This window comes from Achroia grisella, unplaced genomic scaffold (genome assembly GCF_030625045.1).
Source record: "Achroia grisella isolate CSIRO2021 unplaced genomic scaffold, CSIRO_AGI_Agris_v1 utg2156, whole genome shotgun sequence".
In the NCBI taxonomy this organism is placed as follows: domain Eukaryota; kingdom Metazoa; phylum Arthropoda; class Insecta; order Lepidoptera; family Pyralidae; genus Achroia; species Achroia grisella.
In genome coordinates this window covers 2,173,380-2,198,876 of record NW_026712714.1, presented here as the reverse complement: position 1 = coordinate 2,198,876, position 25,497 = coordinate 2,173,380, and the positions used below count along the sequence as shown (strand labels likewise).

Sequence of the window (25,497 nt, the reverse complement as noted above, 5' to 3'; positions counted from 1 at the left end):
CTTAGAACACTCACCGTGATATATGCGCTAGAAAATTCTTTTCAGATAAATAAAAAAATATAGGCTATTTATAATGGACGAATATTATCATAGTCATATATATCTATTCTCTACCCTGACCAACCCCATTAGGGATGAAAGTATGTGAAGCAATTACCTGAATAAGGGTAGTTATTTTTAACAATATCACGATTAGGCACACGCAGCCTGAGGGTGAGGACAGAAATAGGGGTGTATGGTTTAATAAGCTGGATAAAAATATAGGTAACTAGCTGTGAACGCGGTTTAACCTATTAAAATTTATAGCCTATGTCTTTTTCGAATGTTTTATATAAGCTATATTATTGTAAAGTTTTGTTAAAATTCATTCAGTTTTTGTGTGAAAGAGTAACAAACATACATCTATACTCACAAACTTTTGCGTTTATAATATTAATAGGATAAAAAAATATAAATTGTCTCTGTGGTCACGGCACTCACGATGGCAATCTGCCATGGTAGCGCTGATATACCACCCGCTTCGTGTGGTGTATAGTATAAAAGGAAGTCGCTTCGGCTGTCTGTTCGCTTAGATATTTTAAACTACACATCGGACTTTTAACAATACGTATAGTGATTCAAGAGGATTAGGTATATGTATAATGGATGGACACCTGTACGAAGCCGGGGCGGTTAGCTAGTTAAATGTACATGACTTTGTAGAATAACAAACATACATCTCTATAATTTTACACATATTTATATAAGGACTAGCTGTACACGCGACTTCGTCCGCGTGAATTTAACTTTATTTTTCTAAAATAAAAGTAGCCTAAGTTACTCCTTATTACATCAGCTTCCTGCCAATAAAAGTCCCGTCAAAATAGGTCCAGCCATTTCAGGGGTTAGCCGGAGCAAACAGACCGACAGACAGACAAAAATGGTAAAAAATGTTATTTTGGTTTATGTGCCGTATTTATGGTATATTCATAGGCACGTAGTAAAGAATGGTTATTTCAATATTACAAACAAACACTCCAATTTTATTTATATGTATAGATGTATAGATTGTAATTCATCCACGTGCAAGATGACGCATCGTTGGTTCCCTATAACTGACCTTTAGATCTATTTTTAAAGTAAATTTTAGGGATCTGCAGGTTTGTTGAACAAATAGTGAAACCGTAATTGTACACTTGTTCAAATTGTCAGTGTTTTCAATCCCAAACAAGCTAAAAGATTAATAATGTTCCTGGACAATTCACACAGTGGGATTTATTATAAAAAAAAATTAATTTTAATAAAAAAAACCGAGAGTGAGTAAGAAACCGTGAGTACCGACAGATAGAAGGAGGGATGAATATTTGTTACTCTTTCACGCAAAAGTCACTGAATGGATTTTGATAAAACTTTACAGTAATATAGCTTATACTTCAGAATAACATAATAGCCTACAAATTTCATGAGAGTAAAACCGCGGACACAGTTAGTTATTTCACATGTATGATGGTTGATCCATTAGTAGCCTAAATTTTTAAAAAATTATATACATTGATAATTATTGTTTTTTTTAATTAAATAAGAATACACACTGCCTAGATTGTATATGAATAAATGACTTATTTATTCATATAAAACATACCTATTTATAAAATGGTCTTAATCGTACGTTTTATTTTCTTTTGTTATTTTTACGTACGCTGTCTCGTGTGCGGTGGCCCCACTGAAAATCAGCGCTGTAGTATAACTGTACTACAGTATAAATGCTGAGTGGGAGTCATATTCAGCGTTACTAGTATGTTTTAGCTTTTAAGTTGTATAGTAAATAAGAATACTGTAATCTAAATATATATAACTCAGAGGTGACTGACGTAGTGATCTATCAACGCACAGCCCAAATCACTGGCCAGATCGGGCTGAAATTTGGCATGCAGTTTGATGTTATGACGTAGGCATCTGCTAAGAAAGGATTTTAATTAATTCTACCCCCAAAGGGATAAAATAGGGAATGAACGTTTATATGAAACTTTGTCAATTTTAAATCGATCGGGCTGATACTTTGCATGCATAAAGCTACTATGATGTAGGCATCCCCTAAGAAAAGATTTTGATAAATTCCACCCCTAAGGGGATAAATTAACGCGAGCGAAGCCGCGGGCAAAAGCTAGTGCTGAAAAAATGCTTTATTATTATTATTATATGATTAAATGATATACATAAGTGGCATATACATGGTACTTATTTATATCAATGTCATTTTTAAACAGTGCAGTTCAACTAGCTACCACAGGGAAGAACAGCCAATAAAATCAACTGGTATATTTTTTTTTACATTCTTTATAATCAGCCTCAATCTAATCAATGTATCTTATATTAGACCTTTACAGCCGACTCATCGTCAATATACATGACTCATTTTATATTGAAAATTGATTCCAAGCCCAGTCGTGTGTGTAGACTGCAGATAGCAGTGAATCATGCGCAGTTGAGTCAAACACGGTCAAGTACAAGTCGACTCTTGAAGGGCTTTTTTCCCCTCTCTATCTCTCATTATATGACAAATAGAGATACCAACCTTAATTTTAAAAAAGTAAAAAAAATGTATAAGCTTGTGTAAATATAATACATATTTTTGGTATATCGCTCCCAGCCATGAAGACAGGTCTGACTTAGTTTGGGGACTATGATACTATGATGAAACAAATTAAATTCTAATGCAATAGGTAGGTATATACAATGATGTAAAACTATAACTTACTACTACTATAACTTTCTAACTGTAAAAATTAAAAGTAACTATTAGTAAATTTCACACGGGGGAAATTTGTACCCTGTGTTATTCTGATGTACTTATAAGCTATATTATTGTAAAGTTTCATTAAAATTCATTTAGTAGTTTTTGGGTGAAAGAGTCCACACTAACAAACTTCCGCGTCTATAAAATTAATAAGATGAAAACTATATTTAATATATAAAATATAAAACTATATTTAGTATAAATAAATAAAGTTTATTACATACTAGTTGACCAGGACTTCGTAGTCCTTATAATTTTTTTGCTTGTAGTTACATCGATAGAATTATAAAAGCAAAATCAATTTGGGTCGGAATAAAAATAGTTATATATCAGTTACTTATCATTTTAGAAAATGTACTGAAGTTTAGTCTAATATGCAATATAATTTTGGACGCGTTATTAAACCTATTTGCACTTTTTGTATGCATCGCAGACAATGGAATGTGATCCTAGATTGAGCCTACAGATGTGACTGCATCCTATGATCCTCGACTGGTGCCCTAGCAGCATTTGTTTTATAGTACAATAGTGGCAAACAGGAATATAGCCTATCTGATGGTAAATGGTTACGGTAGCCTATGAACGCCTGAAACACCAGGGGTGTCACGTGTGCGTTGCCGACCCTTAAGAAACCTTAATATACCCTTCTTGAAAAACCCCATGCTGCAGTCTCGTGAGAAAACCTCGGCAGGAAGTTCATTCCACAACCATATGTACTGTTAGTGCAAGCGAGTGCATTTTATATTCATTCATTGAAAAAAATTGGGCATTTAAACGCTAAACGCTGACTAACACTTCATTAAGAGTGCGACTTTATTACGTCATATAAACAGGCTTCAATTGAAATCGAGATTGTAATATGCTTACCAAGAATCCAGCTAAATACATAAAGTTATAGCGTGTTTACAAAAAAACGTATCCATTTAAATATGGCTTTTACATCATAGACATCAAAGTTTAAAACAGTTTGATTATTGAACGATTAATTGCAAATTGTATTCGCTGCGGTAAATTACAGTCTATCCTTATATTGAGAGTACCTACTTTCAGTTCAGTGTGCAGTTAAATATACATCTTAGCATTCAAGCGATGTAGGACGGTCGTACATAAACATAAGGATTTCATTATGGTGTTTTTAATTGATGCACCCACCGTATACTAACGGTATACGCTCGCGGGCACCAGAAGAGAATATTGAATGAAGAGCATACAACTATGGTAGCAATGAAGCATACGACCCATCAGAAGGTTACCGTCGTCTATGGACGCCTGAAATATCAGGGATGTCACATGCAGGTTGCCGACCCTTAAGAAACTTTAATATACCCTTCTTGAAAACCCCATGCTCTATTCTCTAGAGAAAATTTCGGCAGGTAGTTCATTCCACAGAGTAAGTGTACGCGCATGAAGCTTTCCTGAAAACGTACTGTCCGAGACCACTTACCAGCCAGTTCCAGAATGTGGGGATGAATTCCCTGTCGATGGCGGACGGTGCCATGGGAAAAGGTACCTGTACCCGTAGGCATCATGACGAATAATTCTTCAGAACACAGACCGTTGTACATTCGGTGGAGGATAGTAAGATAGAGAGAGCATAAGGTTAAGTCAGTTAGGCCATCTTAATAAATTCACCAAGAATTTAACACGGTGGTTTCCAGGCGGAACGAGTGAAGGTCAACCTGACTTAGTACATTGTAAGTCCACATTACTAACTATCCCCTTCCTGAAATCCCTTTCCTTTGATATAGCATCCTATTCTTCGCAGTCGGTTGATATCACAATATCACGATAACAGAATGCAAAACAAACACGACTTTACGTGCTAATTGTTCCAAGGTTATTTTAACTGCAAAGTTTTCAGTTTACATAAACAAGATAAAGAACTGTGCATAATTGGTATATTAAAGAGAAAGATAACAAATGCGTTATAATACTTTAGTACATAGCTCCTAAAAATATCCTTCTATTGTTTTTCCTGGCGAGTCTAGGCAGCGTACTCTAAAATATGGCAAGGATAATAGATCTATGTAGGTCGCAATATTACCATGTTTAAAGCACCTGACAATAACCCAAACATATCAATAAAAAAGGTGTATACCTTACCACTTTGCTAGTTTTTTACCGATTGTTGAAAAAGGAAACTCTGATAGTTGATGGAGACTGTGAGGACAAATCTTTTAGAGGGTAGCCCCACAAGGTCTGACCAAATTTTCTCATCCCTAGACACCACGTTTCATGATGACCTCCATTATACAAAAGACCGACACAGATGAAGGGGTGTGATCAGAAAGAAAGTAATTCCGAGGAGCTGCCACGATCTTTAGGAATGAGGAAAATTATTTGAGGAACACGAAGAATTCGAAAGCAGAGGTAGACTTTATCATCCACTGCTGTTTAAATCATGTTACGCAGTGCTGAGCCTGTTACGACTCTTAAAATGAGGAAAACTACTTGAGGAAGAGGCTGAATTCAATACCAAAACCAGACTTTATGATTATCCGCTGTTTAAGCCATTTCAGCCTCTTGAAAAGCAGCTCTTTGCTTGCTGTGTTTTGCTCGGAGGGTAAGATGTCATAAGGAATTTATAGGTTACGAAGGAATGACATTTCCTCTCGAATGGCAACGCATGAGGGATACTGAGGGAGTCACATTATGATATGATGTCCATAACGCTTTTTTGCCATTCCCGGTAAGGACCGATATATAAAAAGATATTTTCTCTAAAACTAATGATATATAGATAAACGCTTTATCAATTACAAACTCGTAACATAAATAAGGTACAGAAATACGGATATTACAAATAAAAAAATGGAGGTAGCTTTATGTGTCGTAAAGATGAAGAGGCAACCCACGCAGCATAAAGCTGCAGATAAATCTGCAGCGCTGATGTTCCGTCGGCTCCTATATTGCAAGATGTTTTCTTTCTACTCGGGGACATTAATTTCTCCATTCCGAGATAAAAGGTAACTTAAGTAGGTATGTGAGTGGAAGTCTACGCGAATTACGACTGAAGTATTTCAAGAAACCCTAGATGGGATAGTTGTAGGTATTATCAACTATCGTATCGACGTGATGAGCGTAATACTTAACATGCTACAATTAAATGTGACAAGTGACGAGTTGGCTTGTTATCGGTGTTTACATTATTGGAAGTTAGGGTAACAGGAAGGTCTTTGTGTTGATCAAAATCGGAAACATCTAAAGAATCTAGAGGAAAAGGAAAAAAAATAAGACAGAGAAAAATACAAAAGGTAGAAATTTAAGACAGAATAATAAATTTCTATATCAATACGCTATGACTACTATCTATACTACTTACTAAGTAGTGAATACAGGTACCTTGTACAGCCTCTTTAAAAATACATAGGAAATTTACTAAAAACAATATACTCGTAATCCTCAAAAAACATAAATACCTACATCTGGGTTACTTAAAAAAGATCTTAACAAATGTTTAAGATTTTAATGTAATGTCTCGCATTAAGGGTTTTTTAGGATTTGTTATCAATGTCGGAGATTTAAGAACGTAACCTACCTTATGTGCACCCTTGTATTTGAAATCGTAACCTTTCATATTAAATTGATCAAATAAAATAAATTTACAGCAAATATTTTCTATTTTTATTTAGCATTTTTTCCTACAGTGGGAAAGGCAAGAGTCTCAGTTTATACAGCCATTGTCTTCTATATATTCGGTACATTAACATATTTTTGACATATGCTATAAAAACAGTTTTTGGCATAACTTTACATAATCAATTTTATAACAACATTGTATAAGTGTAAGTAAACGTAGCCTCCCCTAAGATACATAATTGGAAATGTTGAGTCTGGCGAATTAAATTTGTATACGTGGTGCCTTAAAAAATCGAAAACTAGGTTTATAAAACAGAGGCGTGAGGAAGGAAACCTGTTTGCAAAAATCTCACGATCCTATACCTACGCCGCCCGCTGCCGGCGCGCTGCAACTTTTTTATAAAAATAAATTAATGCAATTGACATAATTTCATACGGCCTAAATCAATTTTCGCTAACATTTTGAATAAAAAGAAAAACTTAACTCACCTGTAATTTAATTCAGCACACTGACAATCCTTAATTTAATTCAGAGAAACAGGGTTTAAAATATGAATTTACTGGCGCGATGCACTCGTGACCCAGCGGACATTAACACTAGTAACAGTATTACCAATACATAAATTTAAAATAAGTTTAATGTTAACACCATTGAAAACATATGTTGCTTTTTGCCAAAAATAAATAATGGTTAGAACATTAAATGAATATAATAATTCACGGTAGTTTATACAAAAAAAATGTTATATTACAACTAATATAAAATACTTTTCGTTAAAATAGAACTAAAAATTCAACGGCCATACTAAATTACATTGAGGTTGTTTTCTTTACTTGAAACATTTTCATGTAATGTCACTTATGGATTTCCACCAGGGTTTCCTGTTTAGGAGTTTTCCCTAAATTTGGGAAGAAGTAATAAGATTTTAGAAATTGAATTTTTATTTTATAATTTCTGAAGTAAGAGAATTACCATTACTTAGGAATTCATTATTATTATACAATATTTGAATGTTTTCTTTAGGCCATACACACATATCATCGCGCCTCTCTCCCATTGGGTTAGATAGGCTAGGGATTGCGTAAGATTTCCCGGACGTATACAAAATCTATACAGTGCGTAGCGTCCAAAGGTAACTATAAAAAAAGAGTACTACCAATTTTAGATTTTTGTAGGTAGTTTTTTAAAGTAATGCACTTCTAAAAGTCTAATTATTTTTAAGTAGTAAATATAATACATAATAATTTAATTGTACTAGAGTAATTTCCTTTTCGAGATATAACTCATTTCAACGCCACGCCGCCGATTTCAATTTTTTTTTGGTAAATATGTTTTGTTGAGTTGGAAACCATCACTGTCAGTTTTATGCCAGTCTCTAGTCAGTTTGATGAAATGTACAATTTTGACAATTTTCATTCATGCAGTAAATAATACCATCTAGTGGCGCGCAAACAAACTAGACATTTGAATAGTTTGTCTACTTCCCGTTAGATAGCGCTGTGAATATATATGTAATTATGGGGAGTATCATAGAATATGACGTTTTTTTTAATAGATGATAATGCACTCGTCTTCGTTAACGGATTACCCTGGCGGGGTACTAGTTGAGGACTATAAGATAATATCAAGTCAGGTCAGTTAGCCCATCGTGACAAATTCACCAAGAATTTATCATCAGAGCCGAAGGTATCGTCGTGGAGATGAACCTGATATGGTACATTGCTAGCAATGGACTTTTGTCCACATTCCCCCAAAATGATTATCACATTGGTGTAAATTATAAAATTCCAATTTCAAATAGTCAAAACGTGGCAGAAAATAATTTAGAAGTGGTAATAATAATATTTTCTTAGCATTTAATTAATTATGAATATACAGGTACCATCTATCTAGTATGCACAGAAATAACAGAACTCTTATAATAACAGATTTATTTTCAATATATTATTTAACAAGCCCTCACTAATATTTTACTGTCCCATTCACTTATTAACGAGTATGCGTGTTCATATGCTGTTTCAAATGTCCGGTCATTCTGAAACGCTGTTGACATACTTGACAACTGTACGGTTTTTCACCAGTGTGAATGCGCTTATGCGCCCTCAACTGTGACGTGTCACGAAAACACTTCCCGCACACTTCACAATTGTGCGGTTTTTCACCCGTGTGTATGAGCAGATGATTTTTATATCTACTCACATCTCTGAAACTTTTGTTACAGATATCACAGCCAAATGGTTGTACACTGTTATGTGTCCTTGTGTGTACTTTCAGTCGAGTTTTATCTATGAAACGCTTTTTGCACACCTCACAACTATATGGTGTTTCACCTGTGTGAATACGAGAATGTATCCTCAACTTTGCAGCTTCTACGAAGGCCTGACCGCAAGTTTCACAACTGAATGGCTTTCTCTCCGAATGCGTCCACATATGCAGCTTTAGTTGCGACTTCTCTCTAAAACATTTCTGGCATATATTGCATTGGTACGGCTTATCTGTTGAGTGGAGACGTTTATGCCGAATCATTGTTGAGCTCACCCTAAAACTCATATTACAAACATCACATGTATAGGGTTTTTCACCAGTATGTATTCTCATGTGTTGACGCAATGACCTGAAACGAGAGAAGCTTCGTTTGCATGCATTGCATGTGTGTGTAACCTCATCTGTATGACTCAGTACGTGGAGTTGTATTTGATTTAAGGAATAAAATTTCTTGCCACATATATCGCATGAATATTCCTCATTGTTTTGAGAGTTGGAGATGACTCGAGGAACTTCTTCATCTGAAATAACATCATAATAATGCAAAATCATTCATAAAAATTTCATGCTAAATATATAATTATTTAAAAATGCAATAATAAATAACATTGCTTCAAAAATAATATAACATTTTCTATGACTAATGATGATAAGATGATATAGTATTACTTAATTATTTGCTTCACAGACACACATAAATATTGTATCTATCTAATACAATATGTTTAATAGTTCTAACGTTACCTGATAGTATCACCGCAGGTTCTAAAACCAACTCATTATTAATTTCATCATTGTCATATTGCTTTGTCATATCCATTTCCTTATCACAAAATATGTAAACATCATCCCCTGATTCCTTGGTCACATCAACAAATTCAGTTTTCAATATCCTAGTCCTATCTACATTACTATGTTTAATATTTTTTTTAATTTGTACACTATTTTCTTCTTCTTTAGAATTCAATTTGTTTAACAAATTCATATCTTTTTTAACATCACCAGGGACATCTGTTTTATGCCCACATACATTATCTGACTGCAAAGTTGTCTGATTGAAATGTTTGGTCCTTGCCAGATGATCAACAGACTTTACCTGTGCAACTTTAGAATTCACCTTTTCTGTTTGACTATCTTTATTTAATGTAAAGGTGAGCTGTGCCATTTTAAAATTCTTGTCTGTAGATAAATTCTCAGTGTAAATCTACATGTTCAGTTTTCATATTAGTTATAATAAATGTACCAAATATCAGAGAGGGATGTTGAGACTGGATCTGTAACCACACTGTAAAAGATCGATACGATTGTAATGCAATACATAGAACTGATCATATGCCTTTAAAACCTTTATACTTGGTAAATATCTAATAAGAAATAACAGCAATATTTTTAATTCCGTAGTGGAATAACAGAAAAACCATACTTTTGAATTTATAAAGTTAAAGGAGGCTGCGACAGGACTGTCATTTATTAAGTATTGTTGCCTTTCGCAAACAGTAACAGAATAATTATATAATTGTTTATTTTAATATATATAAAAGTAGTCAATAATGTTTATTATTATGTGTGTAAAACTGTAGAGTACAATAACAGAGCATATGGCACAGACAACAGAATTTGACATCTTTCAGTTTTTGACATCTTCGAGTAAATGCACAGTCTAAGCAAGTAACCACCACGTTTAGTTGTACAGTGATTTGGCAAGTTGAAGTAGACGAAAATGGCAACTCTCATTATTGTTTTTTCAGTTTGAAATTGAAAATATTCGTTTTCGTTTCCAACCGTCAGTCGGTAATCTTGTTTGTTTTGCTTCTTGTTGAATTTATTTTCAAATGCTTCAAATATTTAAAATATTCTATTATTAGTACTAATATTAATAACTAATCGATTTATTTAGTACGTGTTACCTAAATAACTGAATATAACTTTGTTTTCGTCTTTGTTGGATCACAGTAAGTTTGTTATTATGTATATTCTATCCTGTCCTAATATTGGCGTCCCACGACTGAATGTTGTATGTATAAGAAAAATTCTGTTTGCATTGTCTATTATACTTCAGGGGAAAAGCGTGTTTAATGACAATATTAGTGTATAGTCCACTTTTGGTGCCTTTGCTACCAGAGTACCAGGTTGTCCTCCACACGATCCCTTTGGAAACCGTTGTGTCGTATTTATTTAAGTCACACAGCAGTTAGTTTAGGCCATTGGAAAGAATTTACGAGGTGAATACGCCACGCTGAGCTATTTGACTTAATCATCTTTCATTAGTTCCCGCCAGCGTTCTTCTTGTGATGAATCTGCATTCCGTTAGTACTATTCAAAAGGAATGAGTTCATTTGAATAAAGATTATTTCTATTTCTATTTCGTATACCGTTAGTACAGGAAGTAGCACCATTCTACCATTATTCATAAAAAATGCCAGATTGACTGCTTGACTTCAATGTCAAAGTAGTTGTAATATAAAACAGTATGCCTTATACATTTTAATTTTTGTATCACTATCCTTACCAGTCAATCAATTGGTAATTGGAATGAATTCCCCTTAAGTAACTAATTACATTTTTTTTTCATATCAGTTCAGCAACTATTTCAGAAGATGTCAGCGATTGTAGATCACTTGAATAAGTTGCGTGAGGAGAGATTGGCCCGTGAAAAGGCGAGGATAGAAAAGGTAATAATATATAAACTTTTTTGTCCATCCTTCATTCCAAAAGATAATTTATTAAATATATTTTTAATGTATATATTTCATAAAATTATTTGTGTTCTACTATTTAATGTAATATTTCACTTTTAAACCAATTTCATAACAGAAGAAAGTATGTTAATTATTTTTTTTATATATGTGTTATACTAATATATATAATTTCTTTTACAGTTACGAGAACTGAATTTGAAGAAATACAACAAAAATGATCCTACACTAAAGAACTCAATATCTAATAAATCTATCGCAAACAAATCTAAATCTGACCAAGCAATCAATAACACCAAAGCAAATAATTTAAATAAAAATAATGTACATATGAATGGTATTAAAAGACCAAATACTACTTCTATTGCTAATAAAACAACCATCACAGAAAATAATCACAAACCTAAATTACAACCCATTATGGCACATATGAAAACAGGCAATTATATTAAAAATAATATAAAGCCAACTAATCCCACAAAGAATCATGAATTCAAACCTAATGTTGTTGAGAAAAACCTTATAAAATTGCATACTACAAGTAATAATAATCCAAAAACACACAACAATAAACCAAATATTGATAAAATTGAATCAAATAAAGTAAAGACAAATTATTCTATATTGAACAGAAAAAGTGTTGCACCCAAAAATGCTATTAAACCAGCACTACCTAAAACAAGTATGCAACCATTGAAATCGCATCAAAGTGCCACAGAAATTCAGACAAACAGGGAATCAGTATTTGACCGTTTATACAAACCCAAAGTGGTAGCAAAGAAACCAGTTGATGAAGTTAAGAGACTCCAAACTGATGTAAATTACCAGAAAAAACTATTAAGGGACTCTGGATTGATTGTCAATAAAAGACATACAGTTTTTGATGTTAAAACCAAAGTACAACCACCAGTGAGGCGATCAATATCTGCTGTGCATTTTAAAAGAATAAGAAAGAGTGAAATTAACAATTGCATTCATAAATGGTCTTCAATTGGTGAAAAACTTAACAGTATACATGTAAAGGAAGTCAATGAAGATGATACTGTTAAGGAAGACAAAGTCGTATCTGCTATTAAGAGCGAAAGGAAGAAAGTGAAATTCCAAACTCCTGTACCATTTAACTTTAATACACCAAAACCGGAAGAATTGCAGTCCAAGTTAAAAAGTTGGTTGCAAAAACGAGGAAAGAGTTTAGAGTCTTACCATCATTTGCAGTGTTTTGGTATTCATCATTTAGCAGAGAAGTCTATGAAACCATTTCAAGAGCCACCTAAATTTGATCTTTATGACGATGAGAATAAGGAAAATATTGAATTAGACTCTGATAGCGATGATGACTCCTACACGGAGAATATGAATGAACCAAAAGTAGATTTATGCAATGGTCTTAAGAGTGACATTGCTATGGATATGTGGAGAAGAGCAAGCTATGTAAGTGATAGTGCTGACTTAAATGAGACTCAGGATACAACAATGACTTCAGGAGAAGTGATGAATGTGCATCATGTTGATGAAGTACTACTAGGAGTGTTGAATGATCTCAATGAGCTATTGCGTGAGGTAAGAGTTGATACGAAATGTATTGTGTAGGAACCCAAACTGATATAGATATGTAATGATTAAGTTTCAATTGTTTACTAACAATTCAAACTTACAGTACAGCTTGGAGCTAAAACACCTGTTACACCTTAAAACTGAAACAAATTATTCACCCAAACTATTACAGAATATTCTAAGAATCATACATAGTACAGCTTTCATATAATTTTAACATGAGAATCTTTAATTTACAGGGTTTCGACTGGGAGCAATGTGCGAGGTGGCTTCGCGTCGTCCGCGAGCGTTTCTCATCTGCCTGCGAGACTGCTGCATATTGGGAGTGTAGAGCTGCACTGGAGGACCGCAGAGGAGACTTGCCTGCTTCGGTCCAGTGCTGGGAGGAGGCTATTGCTAAGGGTACAGAGGTAAGTTACTCATTGTCATTGAGCAAGTATGTTAAATCATTAAATCAAATTTAAAACATCTGTTAAATAATGTTTATGAGAAAAGCCTATTACTCTACTTCTACTTAAATGACAAACTGCATGGCAATAGTGGGTCATGCACGGAATTGTCATATAATGTTAGACATAGACCCCTATATAAATGTATAATGTAAATAAAAAGGCTTTTAAAAAAACTGCTGGTCCAGCAGTTTTTTTATGGCACCATGATATACCATGGGTGTGAGTAACAAAGTATTCCTTTATGATTCTTACGGTGCTGTTTATATAGATGACAGTTGCCACATTTTATCAGCTCATACCACATATCATAAACAAAATAGACTTTTTATATGTTTGTCCTCAATTACAGTGCTCAGTAGTTGAAGCCAACCTTGACAACCTATTAGACAAGTTCATGCAACTCAAGATCAGCCCCAACAGCAGCAAAAAGAAGCTAGTCGACCCAAAGATGTTGGATGTGAAGAATGTCTTCAAGAGTACTATCATACGGTTTGCTGTGCAGCAGGCCAAATTGTGAGTTTCATGATGAAAAATAATAATATTTTACTGACAAAATACTTCAGTTTTCGCCATGTTTTCACCAACATCTACCTATGTTTAGGGGCCCCTATTATGAAATTCATTTTCAGCAACCTTTTATATTAGTCTATGATGTCTAATAAATATATGTTTCTAAATATATAACTATTATAATAAGGATTATTGAAAATTGATCTCAATTAATTTTATTATATCACGAAAAAAAGTAAGTTAAATTAATATTCCTAATAAAGTTTGAATTTTTATTAGTTAATCTGTAACATACAGTTAAATATGTGGTTTGTTTATGAATACAATATTATAGAAATGAAATTAGAAAATTAATGTTTTTGCATAAATATAGACATTTATGTGGATAATTTAAATATATGTAAATGATATAAATTTAAATTATCCACATAAATATCTCTTTTATAATTGTACAAAATTTTTCATTAATTTTTCATCAATAAATATTTCCTATTCCATACTATTCAGATTTATATCCAATTTGTTAATGTTATGTTTTCTGTATCATAAGTGATGATATAAACAAAATATAGTTTATATAAATATACCTTCTAACACAAGACATTGTATTATCTTTTACAGAAAGAAGTCAAACATAAGCGATACACCCAAATATACTGTGACGCCGGTCCGTCGGAGCGCCCGCCTCAGCACCCACTGGAGTGCCAAACGGACGCCGCTGCAGATCTGTACCACCATACATCAGGCTGGTCAGATGGTACAGCCAATACAATTCGTTCCCAATGAACAGTTAATTGGGACACCCTAGTTGCATTTCAGAATTATAGTTGCTAAACTATATTTTATATCACCCTATATTTTCGCCACCCTATCATACACGTGTATATTTGTAAGGGACTTAAGAGGGTTTCATCCATTGACGGTAAATCTAACGACATTATATAAGATTATTTTATTATAGGTAATTAATATAATTGTGTAGTATTGAAATCTATACATATAAATAAAATTGGAGTGTCTGTTTGTAATATTGAAATAACCGTTTTTTACTACATGCATATGAATATAAATTTGTTGCGGAAAAGATTCTATATTCGACGAACTATAAACGAGTTTTGTTACTTGTGTTTGATGCGAATTTGTCAAGTTACATTTGAAGTTGGGGACTTGTCTGAAACATGTTTAGGATCCCGGAATATTGCGAACGTACATACACCAAAATATTTTTTTTTTATAATTCTCTGAAATGGCAGGACTTATTTTGACGGGACTTTCTGGCAGGTAGCTGATGTAATAAGGAGTAACTTTGGCTACTTTTATCTTAGAAAAATAAAGTTAAATTCCAGGCGGACGAAGTCGCGGGTCTAGCTAGTTATTTATAAAATTTGATTTGTTATTTCACCTCCTATTCAGGGCTAATTTTTCACATCTTTTAAGATTTCGGGTTAATTCCCTTAGTCTATTTTATATGAAGCCTTAACTTATATAGATAATTTTCTCCTGTTGTCTCACATTACTGAGCTTTAGTTCTACTAGTTATTAGTCATATAACGATCCATTCTAGTAATCAGAACATTAAAAGTGGCGATTAGCCTCAGATGCACTTGAAGCATTATTTACTTCATTCTTTTCATTAAACTTCTCGACAGATATTAATTATTATACGCCTGCAGTATCATAAAGTAAAATTAACGCTCTCATTATATATATATATATATGTGTGTGTAAAATGTGTTACAAATATTTACCGCTACTTACAACGTAAATACTGTACATTTTTTTTTCTGTGCCGATAATAGCACGTAAAATATTCTCATTACTATAAGACAATAATTCAAATTATTGTTATTACAGTTAAGTTTCTTGCCAATTCTTCTCAATCGAATCTGTATACTGAACTGGACGGTAGGGAAAAAAATATTAATACAAAAATTTGCTACTCATAAGAGGATAAAATGCCCTATATGAATAAATGTGTTATATAGAAGTATACGTTTATGCCGTAAAATTTGTCGTATTTAAAAAAAAAATTATTTGTCGTGTTAAAATCTATCTTCATTTGTTGAGAAGTTTAGACAAAAATCACATATACAGACACATTTTAGTGATTATAATATTAGTATTTAAACGCTTTGCTAATTAATATAATAACATTTTTGTACTGAATTGTTTATGCTTTATTATTACTTCATTTACTGTACTAGATTTTCACAGACATGTAAAAAAAAGTGTACTATTATAAAATATTGTTTAACAATCATGGTGTAAAAGTTTAATATATTGTTTGCTTTTTATTACTTCAGATATTTTATTGTGTAATGTCAAAAGTAGATATCTAATTTAGTAGTCATAATTTGTTTTGCATATCTGGTATGTGCCTGATGATTTTAGAGCCACAAACATTTATACAATAACATTATATTGCGGATATAGATACAACTAGAATTAATAACTAATTATAGGATATGAAACTGTATTATTTTATTTTAATTATGGAATATGACATTAATAAATGTGCTTTTTCTTATTAAGACGAATTTTCTGGAAATAATCATGTCATTTATGCTCTGGATAGAGTAATTTTTTAATATAAACGGTTCCGGAGTTTGTTGAATTATGACTAATATTTTAATTTAACTAAATTAATTTTATTTTTAATATTAATTTAGTTAAATTATAATTATAAAGTTATTTTATCTACTGTATTGAGTCTGAAGCAAAACCTTTATTCTCATTTAAATGAATTTGTATTTAAATGATGAAGTTGTTTTATTTTTTTTCTGCACTGTTATTTTTTTATGTCAAATTTCACTGTGAGGCAAAGGACACTTGGTTACTAAAACAAACGCAATTATGTTTGATAAGTATTTAACTTGACGTTGTTTGCCTTGTATAATACTACTTTAAGTTTAATACAACGTAATTCTTTTATTTCACTTAAAAAAAATATTGTCTGCTGTTGGTTTATTGTTTTAAGTTTGTTGTGTACCGTTTCTGTAAATAAATGTAATTTATAATTAACTCTGTTTTTATTTAACTAATCAACAAAGTACTTAGCAGCTTAAAACATTTCTTGCTGTTTTATTCATTAAAAGAAAAATGAAATCTCTGATTTTATAATAATTTATTTAAGTTTTTGTTTTGCTATACTTATCAATAAATGTTGGAAGAGTTTGCCTCCTGTATATTTGATGAAATCAAAACATCAAAGTATGGATTACATAATAAATCAAATAATAATATATAATTCACGCAATAATGTATAGGTGTAGTTAATCAAGAAATACAAATTTTACCAAATAACAAATTCGCCTTTTTTTATTTTTAATATGTAGTAACACTCATTTTCACAATGACGTTTTGCATACTGCTACATTCATTTCTCAGCCTAAAATTGATTTCATTCATAGATCATAGTCATTCAATTATATGTCAATTTATTCGCATGTTTCGTCGCTGATTGACAGCGTGAAACCGTAAAAGCGGCATGTATATTATTTTACCATCTATATTTAATTTGCGTTAATATTTACTTTTATTCAATTTTTAATAGTGTTAAAGTTTGATATATTGAATTAATGGAACTGAAAAATATTATAGAAAGAGAATAATGGTTGTTATGTGTGTGTAAAAGTGATTTTTAGGTAACCGGAAAGTGAGACAAAAGAATTATTTTTGGTAAGTTTTGAAACTAACTTTATTCTTATAATATTACGTGTAATATTTTTAGATTGCCCAAAATTTAATGTAGGTTAAATTATATACCAATATATAAATAACTTTATCTGAGGATTGTGAATTATTGTGTAATTATTTTTTATATTATCGTCATAGTCTGTTTTTAATTTAAAAATATTAAAATAATTTTAATTAATTATTTAATTATGAACTGATGTGAATGATCAGTTAATTAACTTTGTATTTGTTTCTAAAACTTGTGTAGGGTCAAAAGTGAAAGCTGTTTTGGACTTCTATTGAAGTTCGATTATTACGACCTACATTATAATAATATTATAAAATCATGAATTGTACCTCTAACCAAAATATACTAATCATCTATATATTTCTAATTATATCTATTGACCTTTGTGTAGTAAATAAGTATTTTTTCTGCTAAATATATAGTGTCTAAAAATTATATTTATAATTAATCATTTATTTTTTCATCACACATATTAACATATAAGTTTAAAATTTTTAAATAATAATTTTTTAAATAACTATTAATATTAATACGTAATTTATATTATGTAGCTATATCAGTATATGATTCTGATTGTCATTTTATTGAATATAAATAAAATAATATAGCAGTGACAGTAATAATTGTGGCAATATTAGTAATAGAAAGCATAAATACATATGTATCATAGAGCGAAAACTTGTAATAATTAGAGGTTTAGTATAGAGATACTAAACCATCTGGCCAGCATGGTAACAGTCATATAAATCATTTACATGCTAACAGATATCTTTATCCAGCTATTGTCAAAAATTAAAATTCATGTGCAAAAAATTTACTAATCATCATCTGCTACTTCCTTATCCCATTTACTTGGGGTTGGTATAAAAATTTACCAATATATAAAATAATATTACTCACAAATGATAGTTACATTTTCAAATAGATACATTTAATATATTTAGACAAATCAAGTTACTATTAGGGGCCATCTAAAAATTTTGTCACGCAGGGGGAGAGGGTTGTCAAAGTGTGAGTGTGTCATTATGTGACAAAAGGTGAGGTAGAATATATAGAAGAAATTGTATTATTAATGAAAATCTTAAATATATATATATATACTTATAAAAAAATACAAAATGTGTGACATCACTCTAGATAAATAATCTCTGAAATGGCTGGACAGTTTTGACGGCTCTTTTTGGCAGGTAGCTCATGTAATAAGGAGTAACTTAGGCTACTTTTATTTTAGAAAAATAAAGTTATAATCCATGCGAACGAAGTTGCAGGTACAGCTAGTATAATATATAATTGATGATGACCACGTACAATCAGGTGAGCCATCAGCTTGGTTGCTGTACCAATTACATAATAAGGGTCCTTAAAATATCTTACTTCATTGACATTATTCCTATTTATATATAATGTAGTGATTTAATTTAGTGTGTTGATTTGATTTAATTTAGTATGTTAAGATAGTGTGGCAATTTAATTTAGTTTATAACTTATTGTTCTTTTTTTTAATTTGAATGTTAAGCCATTCAAATTTAATCATATGAAAAATAAATAAATTATAATGGATATTTAAAAAAATATCACATTTATTATTTTATCTACTATTATATTAGTCTGTAAAAAACAAATATTTTTTTTACAATAAGAAAAGAAGTCTGAAATACTAAAAAACACATTTTATATAACTAAGTATATATTAGGCTTTGTAAAATGTATTTTGTTTGTATTAATATAACAAAATATATTTTAATGCACAAGAAATTAAAGGGTTATTATTTTATATATTTATTTTATCATTGCATAATGTTACTCATAAAGAATATATCTAAAAGAACTGTGTAGCGCAATGACTAATATATTTATCTGAATAGTTTGCTCACTGATAACGTCCCTTTTTAAACCGTCCGCTATAAATATGTCCTCAAATAACTGGTTTTTATATTATTATTGCGTAATATATAATATATTTACCTAAAACTTGAACATATTTTATTTAATATTTTGCGTGAATTTTAGCTTATTTTCTAAAATAAATGATTATTTCTAAAATAAAAGTAGCCTAAGTTACCCCTTATTACATCAGCTACCTGCCAAAAAAAGTCCCGTCAAAATCGGTCCAGCCATTTAAGAGATTAACCGGAACAAACAGACAAAAATTGTATAAAATGATATTTTGGTGTATACACCAATTTATATTAATATGCATGGAGTAAAAAACGGTTATTTCAATATTACAAACAGACACTCCTAATTTATTTGTATGCATAGATAAAGGCAATATTGACCGCAAACTTTTTTTTTTCATATCACGGACTCCTGCGATATAAGTTCGCCTAGTGCAATCTTTATCCTTACTTATATTATAAATGTGAACGTAACACTCTCTGTCTGTCTGTCTCGCTTTAACATCAAAACTACTGAACCGATTTAAATGACATTTGGTACACAGATAGTCTAGATCCTGAGAAAGGCCATAGGCTACTTTTGAATGCGAAAAAAGGGTTGTAGGGAGTTGAAAGGGGAGATGAAAGATTAGAAGAAGTCGCGGGCACTAGCTAGTATACTATAACCGGCTTAAAATTTAAAAAATAAATAAATCAAGCATTTATTTGAAAAAGTAAGTAAAAGTCATATTCACATTAGATTATACTAACATCGACCTAACGCTGCTTCACCGTCAGACTACATGCTTCACAGTAATACATACATACGTACACACTAATAGTGTTTATACGACGGAGGTAAACCTATATACATATATAAACCTCCCAGACCTTTGCTAACAATGTACCATGTCAGGTTGAGCTCCACATGGCCCCCCCTGGAAACCATCGTGATAAATTCCCGATGAATTTGTCACGATGGGGCTAACAGACCTGACCTCATGTTCATGCTATCATCCTTCACTGGTGCCCAGCCACGTAAACATCATTCGATTACCTACAAAAAAAAATCTCGCAGAACTAGATAATGTTGTAGAGCCTGTAGTTGCTGTAGAGTAGATCTCATCTAGCTTAGTCGCCCTAACTGAAATGAGCCCTGCCATTTATTGTGTGGAAAAATCCTCAAAAAACCGTCCCCCTCTGGAGGGGTGACGAGATTCTTACCAACTAAAAACCCCACAGTGTATGCACAAAGTAATTTCTGAAAAAACTTTAGGTGTATAATAATTTGTTTAGGTTTCATATACATCGGTTGAAAGTCTAGTCGCTACATTCGGCCTCGGTAGTCTAGCGGTTTAGCACAGCGTTTTTCTCCCGGTGGTCGTGAGTTCAACTCCTCGCACAGTATAAACATTTGCATTCATGAGTATGATAGTTTATATCGGCCTTCGTGTTTTCTTTATATATTATGTATGTATTTACAAAAATGATATTAAGTATTTATATGAAATGTTTAGTACCCATAACAATGGCTTCTGACTTGATAGCGCTATTTGGATTGTCCAGGAATGTTAATATTACTATTTGTGTAATAAACATATTGTTTAAACAGTACATACAATACAATCATGATTCCGTCTAATGCGCTGGGAAGTGAAAACTGTGTCAAGTGCATCATAAGGAGTTGAGGACGTTCACATTCTTAGTTAATACGTTTTTATTGGATAAACAACATATTGTATTTGTAACTTTTTTTTATTTATTTAGGACTAACAAACAGTAGTAATATGTGATGAGATGAAAGATAAATGTATCACCAACGACGTTAATCACAGTTTACTTAAGACAATAATTATATAATCATGCAAATTTGTTTAGAGTAGTGGTGAATTTTATACAAATAAATAAGTAAAATAATTTTATAAAAACAGGTAATGTCCTCGTCTTGGCATCGGTAATATTTTTATTATTTTCACTCTGCACGAAATCTGGAGCGGAATGAAATTTAATCACAAAATACCACATATGTAACATCTATTTCAGTAGACCATTTTGTAGGATATCTTTAGGTTGAAGGTTAGGTAAGTAGCGATATGACAGTGAAATTATATGATACAGGTTCTATAGGACTAAGGACTATCTACATTATTTATGTTGTTAACCGGGTCTTTACGAATAATTTATCAAAACATATAAATAGAATTGTAGTGTCTGTTTGTAATATTGAAATAGCTGTTTTTTACTACATGCATATGAATATGAATACGGCACATACCTACACCAAACTAACATTTTTTACAATTTTTATCTGTCTGTCTGTTTGTTACGGCTAATCTCTGAAATAACTGGACCGATTGTGACGGGACTTTTTTTGGCAGGTACCAGATGTAATAAGGACTAACTTACGCTATTTTTTGTATTAGAAAAATAAAGTTAAATTTCACGCGGACGAAGTCGCGGGTATAGCTAGTGGTAAATAAAGTTATTTACCTCTCTCGACGCTTCGACTACTACCGTCACTAGATTGTGCAACACAAAACAATACTGGCACCTATTTACGTCGATAAGCTCCCGACCACGGCTAGTGCAACCTAGTCGAACCGTTCAGAGAGGTAAATACCACTATTTACCATAAAATTAACCATGTTTTGAAGTCGAATAAAAAATGTGGAATGGCATCTTCAAATGTCGATTGATCGGAATTATTTCAAGTGGCGTCCCTTGTTGTTGTGATCTTGAGTTACAAATCTAAATTGTTTTCATTGATTTTAATTGGCATCTCTTTAATCTGAGCTGAGAATGTATATCTATAGAACAGATACAAAGGGATCTAGGTTATTAAGGTCAATGTCCAGTTTCCAGTGCAGCTGTTATATTATTGTACATACATATATATGTATAGTAGGTACTTAGACTTTGACACGATAAACGACTACGTGAATTTGTAATCTGTTTATTTTCAAATTGATGTAGCTTTAAATTTGTAGTCAGTTATTGTTTCCTGTTTCTGTTACATGTTTATTCGTATTTTTTGGATTTTATTTTGTATTGTGTGTGTGCTGAGCATGCAAATAAAATATTTATCTATCTCTCTAACGTTTAATAAAACATGCTCAATGATATTTATTATTGATTAGTACTATGATTTTCTCCCATCCATCATCCATTAAAAAAATATATGACAACTGGCTGATCCGCAACTTCGTCTGCGTTATTTTTATTGTAGCTCCGCTCCTATTGGTCGTAGCGTGATGTTATATAGCCTATGACACGCGCAAATAACGTGGCTTTCTATCGGTCAAAGAATTTTCGAACTCAGTTCAGTAGATCCTGTGATTACATACGACTTCACAAACTTTACCTGTATAATATTCCTTATGGGTGATAATGGAATGGTGCACCCGCCTCTAGCGGTTTACGCTGGCGGGGCACCAATAGAGGATATGAGATGAGTATGAGGTCAGGTCATTGGCTATCGTGGCAAATTTACCATGAATTTATTATGATGATTTCCAGAGGGAACCGCGTGGAGGTCAACCTGACATGGTACATTGCTGGCAATGAGTCCACATTGCTAACCATCCCCTCCCCTCTATATAATATTGTAAGTAATGTGAAATAATTACTCCATTGCTATCAATGTCCCAAGTCAGGTTGACCTCCACGCGGTTCCCCCTGGAAACCATCGTGATAAATTCCTAATGAATTTCTCACGATGGGCTAACTGACCTGACCTCATTCATCTTATCATCCTCCACTGGAGCCCCGCCAGCGTAAACCTATGGCCTAACCTATGTTAGCGCAGAAGGGTTATTACCAGTTATTACCCACTCAGTACCACATATCCCACAGTTTTAGGTTAACTGGAAGAGATCTCTTCTAAGGATAAGTCCACCTTTGCTCACATTGTCTCTAAATTATAATATCTTCCTATTATCTGTGCAATAAAGAATATATTAAGGGTGCACCGTTCCATTATTATCAATAAAAAAAAATACGATGACACATAGCAACATGTGTACACAACGAGTGATAAGCGACCCGGTAAATGTAAATAGGCGACATTATTACATTGTAATTAAATTATCTTCACGGCTCGTGCGCTCATGTCATTACCATTTTAACCTCTTAATCGTGCTTTGCTCTTTGTATGCGCAAGCGCAGCGTGCTATACCTACAGCTGTGTAAACATGACGCATAGTCTTTGTTGAGATGTACTGACAGCTTTATATATATATATATATATATATATATATATATGCTACCAGACCCGGCCACGCATTGCTAAGGTTAAATAATATTGCGATTATAAATTTAGATGTAAGCTATCCTACCTTTCAAGTTAGATTTATAGCACACAATATGTAAGTCAAAAAGTTTCATTCTCCACCTTTTGCAATATTTTTTGTTGCAGTTCCGCTCCTGTTAGTCGTAGCGTAAAGTTATATAGCTTAAAGCATTCCTCGACAAATGGGCTATCCAACACAAAAATAATTTTTCAATTCAAACCAGTAATTCCTGAGCCTGAGAGCTTAATAATATTACTAGCTACTCGCCCCGGCTTCACACGGGGTGTACATCTATTATATATTATATATACCTTCCTCTTAAATCACTCTATTATAAAAAAAAAAAATCAAAATCCGTTGCGTAGTTTTAAAGATTTAAGCATACATAGGGAGACAGCGACAGCAACTTTGTTTTATACTATGTAATGATAAGTATAGATGTGTAGGTGTGTATTATGTACACGTCAATTTTCAGGTCACCGCACCACATCTCAAAATGTCCTTGTTTGCATGTGATTATACACTCGATTCGTTCCAATGACTTTCATAATCCAACAGACTAATGTCAATAATCTGCCGCGGTTTGGCTCACGAGAGTTGGCATAAGTCATTTCTAACGTTAGGTGTAATGTCGTTTTGTTAATTATAATTAGAATTGCCAGATTTTTTTCAGCCTTTAAGGGGCAAATGCTTAAATAGGCAAAAATTATTTAGTTTTTTACACAGGAAAATTATATATATCATTCTTTATTTTTTTATACATATTTCTGAGGAGCTACCCAGCTTTAACAAATATTTATTGGTTTTAACATATTTATAAAAATCAATACAATTATAGTCGTATATAAAAACGGTCAACAACTCGCTAAACTAACTAACTTACTAACTCGCTTCGCTAACTTATTAAATTAGGGGTACGAATGTTGTATTCGTGAGTATTTTTATCTAGCGTAGATCGATTTAATAGTAAAAAATGGAGCACGGTTCGTATACGGGACAGAGTCAGTCCCGCCGGGACATTTTAAACTAAGGCTAACTATACGGGACGTCCCGGGAAATACGAAACGTCTGGCAACGCTAATCATAATAGAACGTTTATGATTAGCGGTTCATACCTAACGTGACAATCCGTCCCGTCTTCAGGCACTTCAGTCTCTTTGATACTCACCAAAGAAAACTGCCTCTTTTTTTGCAAATATCACTATTCATTTAAAAATATTCACACTTGTTTTCTTTGTCATTTGGAGAGATTTTTTTCGAACTACTTTAATGTTGTTGGCCGCAGCTGGCTTTACAGCTTCACTGCACGATAGGAGGCGAGTGTAGATGGTACTTCAAAACCGTGGAAGGACTTATGAGGCGGCTGAAGGTCTACTTCTGCCTGACAAATGCAACTTTAGTCTGAGGTCACCGCTAAGAGGTCGAACTTCGGCTCGGGCCATCGTACCTTCTATCCCTTTTTTATTTGGATGGGGCATGATTGGAGTCGAAAAGAGTGTGAAATTATAGGACATAATATCTTAGTACCCTGGAATGGTGGTGCGTGAGGGTTACTACGACCATCAGATATTGACATGATGTCCGTGGCATTTTTCATGTATACAAGTTTACCATCTACCACCAGGTTACCCATCAGCTTCCGTCCGGTGAAGCTGTAAAGGAGAGTTGGCCATCACAAGAATATGTAAAAAAATAAAAAGCATGTTTACCATTCGAGTTACATAAAATAATAACTTTAACTGAGGACATGACGTCAAATTTCAGTCCTGGCACAGTACCAGCTCTTTCGCAGCTT

At 32.6% G+C, this 25,497-nt stretch overlaps 4 protein-coding genes across 5 annotated transcripts in view; 2 read left to right on the top strand and 2 right to left on the bottom strand.

The window, feature by feature from the left end:
* LOC131842336 (juvenile hormone esterase-like) overlaps positions 1 to 6,941 on the bottom strand; it is a 34,259-nt gene extending 27,318 nt beyond the window's left edge. The window contains exon 1 of the mRNA XM_059190875.1: positions 6,845 to 6,941. The gene's annotated coding sequence lies outside the window, so the exon portion shown is untranslated. The remainder of the gene's footprint in view (positions 1 to 6,844) is intronic.
* A 1,320-nt stretch (positions 6,942 to 8,261) lies between these two features.
* Positions 8,262 to 10,180, bottom strand: LOC131842339 (zinc finger protein 501-like). 2 transcript variants are annotated; one of them, XM_059190880.1, is made up of 3 exons: positions 10,045 to 10,180; positions 9,366 to 9,906; positions 8,262 to 9,142 (listed from the first exon to the last, which is right to left on the bottom strand). In XM_059190880.1, exons 2-3 carry the CDS (start codon positions 9,784 to 9,786, stop codon positions 8,346 to 8,348), a joined length of 1,218 nt encoding a protein of 405 aa, XP_059046863.1. In that variant the 5' UTR covers positions 9,787 to 9,906; positions 10,045 to 10,180; the 3' UTR covers positions 8,262 to 8,345. The 2 variants fall into 2 exon arrangements, with proteins under 2 accessions (XP_059046863.1, XP_059046862.1); XM_059190879.1 differs by having other exon boundaries at positions 9,366 to 10,180.
* A 1,019-nt stretch (positions 10,181 to 11,199) lies between these two features.
* LOC131842281 (uncharacterized protein DDB_G0284459-like) lies at positions 11,200 to 14,898 on the top strand. The gene is made up of 5 exons (XM_059190817.1): positions 11,200 to 11,293; positions 11,501 to 12,877; positions 13,111 to 13,281; positions 13,673 to 13,836; positions 14,455 to 14,898. Exons 1-5 carry the CDS (start codon positions 11,219 to 11,221, stop codon positions 14,639 to 14,641), a joined length of 1,974 nt encoding a protein of 657 aa, XP_059046800.1. The 5' UTR covers positions 11,200 to 11,218; the 3' UTR covers positions 14,642 to 14,898.
* Positions 14,899 to 17,366: 2,468 nt separating this feature from the next.
* LOC131842340 (probable multidrug resistance-associated protein lethal(2)03659) overlaps positions 17,367 to 25,497 on the top strand; it is a 58,862-nt gene continuing 50,731 nt past the window's right edge. The window contains exon 1 of the mRNA XM_059190881.1: positions 17,367 to 17,511. The gene's annotated coding sequence lies outside the window, so the exon portion shown is untranslated. The remainder of the gene's footprint in view (positions 17,512 to 25,497) is intronic.